This window comes from Punica granatum, chromosome 5 (assembly GCF_007655135.1).
Source record: "Punica granatum isolate Tunisia-2019 chromosome 5, ASM765513v2, whole genome shotgun sequence".
NCBI classification, from domain to species: Eukaryota; Viridiplantae; Streptophyta; class Magnoliopsida; order Myrtales; family Lythraceae; genus Punica; species Punica granatum.
In genome coordinates, this window is record NC_045131.1 from 14,247,206 (window position 1) to 14,252,708 (window position 5,503).

General features: G+C 40.2%; 1 protein-coding gene across 2 annotated transcripts; it reads left to right on the forward strand.

Moving 5' to 3' along the window:
* Positions 1-1,013: 1,013 nt before the first annotated feature.
* LOC116208891 lies at positions 1,014-5,216 on the forward strand. 2 transcript variants are annotated; one of them, XM_031542458.1, is made up of 5 exons: positions 1,014-1,533; positions 3,335-3,426; positions 3,588-3,696; positions 3,793-3,945; positions 4,626-5,216. In XM_031542458.1, the coding sequence occupies exons 2-5, from the start codon at positions 3,419-3,421 to the stop codon at positions 4,878-4,880; spliced, it is 525 nt and encodes a 174-aa protein (XP_031398318.1). In that variant the 5' UTR covers positions 1,014-1,533; positions 3,335-3,418; the 3' UTR covers positions 4,881-5,216. The 2 variants fall into 2 exon arrangements, with proteins under 2 accessions (XP_031398318.1, XP_031398319.1); XM_031542459.1 differs by having other exon boundaries at positions 3,338-3,426.
* Positions 5,217-5,503: the final 287 nt, after the last annotated feature.

Below are 5,503 nucleotides of genomic sequence, written 5' to 3' on the forward strand. Positions count from 1 at the left end.
GAGAAATCGGAATTCTTCCAAACTCTCAGTTATCTCACATAGATGGTGTAGGTTACCTTACTTTAGCTGAGGTTGTGGACCCCCGCAAGATTTTAATAAAATTGTAGGCGATTTCACTCAGTGCACTTGTCATGATCTTCTCTTAGATTGCTTCCCAAGATGAGCTCCCGACAATCTTACATCGGATGATGGCTACTTGTGTTGAGTCTCAGCACCCTTGTTTCTCCATCTCTAATAGTTTTTCTAATAATTTTAAAAGATATCATTGTAAAATTTTCCTTTTTGCAAAGAGACAGGACATTAACGAAGGTTGCTGGCAACTTAACCTGCAGGACAGTATTCAAGTTGGGCCTTGATCACCTCCTCTATCACTCCCCAGCTGCACCACACCACCCCCCCTCCTCCTTTTTTTAAAATCTTTTTAATAGTTCAAATATTTTGGAAAATATGTTATACTTGGTAAATAACAAAAAACAACAACCTTACCATTTTTCTGTGCATGAAAATACTCCTACTTTTGAATTGTAAGGAAATTCTTGAATTTAGCGGGTGAATATTCAGTCATTACGTCCCGTATAAAATATTTTTATTTTTTGAGAATAACGTTATGTACAAAACAATCAGTTATTTCGTACTTAGATAATAACGTTTTGTAACGGGAAAGGGATCCGGCTGAATATTCAACCGTTGGAGCCAACAAACTTGAATTGTATCATGTTTACTTCTGCATCAATTTACCCTATTAAATTTAATGGAACACGGTCGCCGAGAAGCCACATGAAGTGTGGATGGTGGCTGTTGGTCACTGTTAAGTAGGGCGGTCCAAACGGGGTAACTTGAACCGAAATATTCGGTTTGGTTCGGATTGGTTCAATTTCTTTGTTTGGACCGGTGAGTATGGTACAACCTCGTTCAAAGGAACTTTGGTTCGGTCGGTCTGATTCGGACCAGACCGACCGCGAAACGAATCCCTCTCATTTCCCCTTCTTGCCCCCATCGTCCTCGTCTTCTTCATCAAGTCAGGCAGTAAGTACAAAGTAGGGGATTGAGTTCAGTTAGGGATTATTCCTGCAAACAAAACCCTTTCCATTGGCTCTGCAAACAAAACCCACCACTGACTCTATGGGGTCGCGGGCGACCCAAGTCGTGGCTTCTAAAGGCCCTACCGCCGACCATCCCCCCTCCTTTTCCTTCGTTAGCGGCACCCTCCGCCCGCGGCAGAGCTCCTCCGACCGACCTCCTCTATCCTCTGCTACTTCGGTGTTTCCCTGTCAGCGATTAGCTGCTTCCGTGTTTCTTCTACGTTTCTGACGCCGGCCCCTCCCCCTGGTCGCCTCTGCTCATCGCCGGCTCTGATCCTTCGCCGCCTCCTCCCCGTATTCGCCCCTTCCCAGCCCCCTGCCCGTATTCGCTCTTGCCGACCTCCTGGCCCGTCGCTGCTTCCTGGTCGTCGCCGGCTCCTGCCCCTCTGCCCTTTACACTGTGCCGTCTCCGCCTCCAGCCCCTCTCAAGACTCCTGCCAAATTTAATCAGGTATGACCTCTGGTACCAATGGGATCTAGAGGCTGCCCATTTCATTCTCGCTTTGTCGTTGATTTCATTCCCGTATATGTATGATGATGATGGTGATATCAAGTTGAATTGTTAAAGTATCCTCATATTGGGCATTGTCGTTGGTGTCTGAATCATTTTGGGCATGTTCTTATTCATACTTTGATATCATATATGATGGTGATACGAGGTTGCATGGGCATGGGCTGACTCATACTATGATTTTGGAATTACATAATTTGATTGAGTCCGAATTGGTGATTTCACTATGACTCGTGCATGCTTATTGCGATGTTACATGGACTAGTTAAGTTTGGTTGCCTGAAATTGGGCGTTGCTGGTAGGCGATCACCGGTCATCAATGAGTTGACGGTTGATTGGCTTGGTCATCTTGTGTTTCGAGCTGTTATGAGAGATACTGGCTTTTATTGGAGGGTATTTCATTAAAAGACACAAGTTTTCCGTCGATCTCTCTTTGATTCCAAACAAGGTAATATGGATTTCTAGCAAGATTACCGGTCCATACTAAACATGTAATGTTCATAGTATCTAAGTGGAAATCTAGATTGCTAGTAATGTTAAATGGTAATGCACCAACTGCCACCTTAGATAATGTAGTTTTTATGATTGCTCTTTGTGTATGTTTTATACACATAGTTTTTTTTTTTTTATAGCTATTGAGTTATTGTTGATGATGTTGGAATTGTGATATTGTTGTTGTAGTTCTCGTTGTTTTTCCATTCCCAAGACATATTATTATCTTCCCGTTTGGTACGCAGAAATTAAAGGGGTTTTATAGAATGAAATGTAATGTTATTATGAGGAAAGTTTCGATTTTTTTGTTGAACATTACAATACAAAGGAATATAATTATAATGTTGGACTTATTTACCGAGATATCATTCTAAATGTATTCTTGGATATATGAAGTTCAAAGAAAATATATGATACATATACAAAAGGTAGTTGATATGAGGTACTGACCATTACTTTTATCTTTTTTGAGGGAATGTTCATTCGGAAAAAAAAAATGTTATCATGAGGGAATGCCCTTTCCAACTCACAGAAAAGACAACAAAATGAGAAAATAGAGCGGAGGGATGAAATGTTCATTCCATTCGATTCCATTCCACGTCGGCGTACCAAACAGGACCTTCCATTCTTTTAATAGAAGCAACATGTTCAAAATTTGATAACTGGAACCACCTAGGTTCGGTTCGGTTCGGTTCTGGGACTTAATAAGATAGGCGCCCAGGTAGGATCAGGATCTTGAATTTAAGAACTTGTCTCATATAGGGTTGACTTCTCAATGATTGGCGATTATGGTTTCATGATGCTCTGACGAGGATATAGGACTACTTGCTTTTGTTTCATTTTAAGATTCGCAAATGACTTTTTCGAAACTTCCAAATTTCAATGGAGTTAGAGCTTCTGCAGGGTTAGATAGGGATTCAGTATCTTTATTCTTCATCTGCAATGATTGAATCATGTTGCCACGAGAAGTCTCCGAAGGACGATGACTGTTGCTAATGTTCTTGGGGTTGCATTCTGTGATCGGTCACTGATTTGACTGCATCGTTGTGCGAAGTTGATGTAATTGGTTTTTGAGTGGAGTGGCAACAGTTCAATGCCCAGTTCTTGCTCATGTCCGTTGAGAGCTCATATTGTATCTGCTTGTCGATGCTTGTTTTCTCTATATGTATGTCTATTCCTGTAATTTTCTGTTTAAGTTTACTGAGTGGTCATCATCTTCTTCTCTGACTCAAATCACTTGCCTGTGCAGTAGAGCTTGTACCTTTGCAGTGCGTATATCCAACCGAACCTTTTTGAGAAGAGTGGATCAAATCAGGCTCCTTATTTTTCGAATATGAAAATGTATGTCCTCATCGAAGGTCATCCTTTCCATTTCTTTTTCTTAAAGCTTTCTCTCCTCTGTTTTAATGTTGTCTGTATATATGGGTTCCGAAAAATTTTAATCAGGCTCAGTTGTTATTCTCTTTAGTCTGATATGCTCATTAATCACAATCACTCCGCAGAATAAAAGCCAATGATGGTCCTCTTACAAATTTTGAGTTACTGGACTATCTGCGGTCAAGAGGGGCTTCCAAGGAGGTTGCCGTCACAGTTACCCCATCAGAGTATAAGGTTGTTTTGCAGTCTATGAAACTGCAAGAGTAGCTTCATTCTTTCAGTTTGAAATGCAATGTAAGTTTTCCATCTGATTCCAGTTCTTGCAATTAGGTTTTTGAGTATTTGGTCGAGACTGCTGCATGCGATCAGACAAGAGAGCGTGTGACTGACTTTGTGCAAAAGGTCAAGACATACAACCTTGCAAAGGCGGAAGTGCTTAACATAATAAACATCAGACCTCCATTACCTGTTGGAATTTTCACGGTGAGTTTAATTTCATTTTTCCCCTATCTTTATTTTGTCAAGTTTGGGTGGAGCTTGAAGAATTTTTAAATAAAATTAATGAGTTTCTTTCTTTAATATTTGTTCACTGTTTGATGGTCAGTTATAGCCCTTGAATTGTCAAGTATTAAGCTCCTGCTATGGGCAGTTTACACTGACTCTTAGTTCGTTGATTATCAAAAGGCAAACGACTTGCTTGCTGAAATATGTTATGATTTTTCGACTGATAATAGTTCTGGAAGTTTTTTACAGTAACCTTCTTTGGAGTATCTCTAAAGTCCTCGTTTTTTTGTTTTGTGACGAGTTCCATGATAACTTTTCAGTTTCTCCTTTTAAGATACTCCCTGTGGATGGATGAGGCGGAGGAGACCAGTAGGATTGCCTTATTGGTCATTTTACTAATTATTTTTCTTGTTTATAGGCAAGAAAAGGATCGAGGTTGATAGCGCTGTTGTACCCTAATTCTGGTTAATCTTTCTGCAATGAGCTTCTTTCAGCCTGGTATATCAATTTAAAAGATGCAGTGACATGTTTGGCAATGAGGACTGGAATGCTAGTGTATAGAACTTTTCTATCCATTATGAGAAGTGACAACCTAAAAGGGTATTAGTCTTCCCTGGGTTATTCTTTTTCCCTTAATTTCTCATTAAAAGTTTGTGCAGATTGTGGAGAATTGTGACACTCGTTTGGGTGAAGCCGCAGCTGAAGAGCTTGCAGAGATGGTCTCTGAAACTTTGCCACCTCCTCCAGCGCAGCCAGAGATTCAAGATGCTGACCAGCCGGAAGGAGCTATAGCAGATGGCGATCCACAACCAATCGCTGATCCTGATGGAGAAGCAGCTAAAGCTGGGGCTGGAGGGGCTGTTGACGGTGGAGACGATATGGTTGAAGATGGGAACTTGGGGGATGCAAGTTGAAGGATTTTCTTTGCTCAGATATCCATTTATAGAACGTCAAATCACATCTCCAACATACAAAGCCCGGGCCAAAAGAAAATTTTGAAGTTGTCTATCATGGTTGGGGCTCCATCTGTTCAGAAATATTCCAAAAATTCATAATTTTTTTGTAGTTATCAAGCTCCTGCTAGCTAGCTAGACTGCTTAGGCCATTGATGCAGCGAGGATACGATGCTGTGAGGATATAAAGGATTTCTGAATGACGCAGGTGAGCCAAGCCAAGCTACTAATGGGTTATTCCCGGGCAATTTGAAGGCTCGTTTGTTTTATAAGTAAGATTTTAAAATCTTATTTTAACTTAACTCTACCTACAACAAAATAAAATAATTCATATAAAGTCAAAGTGTGGGTTTCATACATAGACATTTATAGTACTTTATTATAATACAATTCTATAATTAATAAATTCTCTACACTAATTCTTTAAAAATTAATTTTAAAATATTATTTACAAATCAAATGCAGTGAAAAATATCCGTGTTACAAGTTTGACGATGCTTTCCTCAAATTGCTCATGGGCGCCTGAGTCTGCATATTATACTAAAGCAAGCTGATCACTTGACCATGAGCGAGATGTTGCATTG

Bases quoted from the DNA above. Each gene is read 5' to 3' on its own strand.
- LOC116208891 (XM_031542458.1), top strand. The intron at 3,697-3,792 runs GTTGTTTTGCAG...TCTTGCAATTAG, and splicing joins TTACCCCATCAGAGTATAAG to GTTTTTGAGTATTTGGTCGA. The intron at 3,946-4,625 runs GTGAGTTTAATT...AAGTTTGTGCAG, and splicing joins TACCTGTTGGAATTTTCACG to ATTGTGGAGAATTGTGACAC.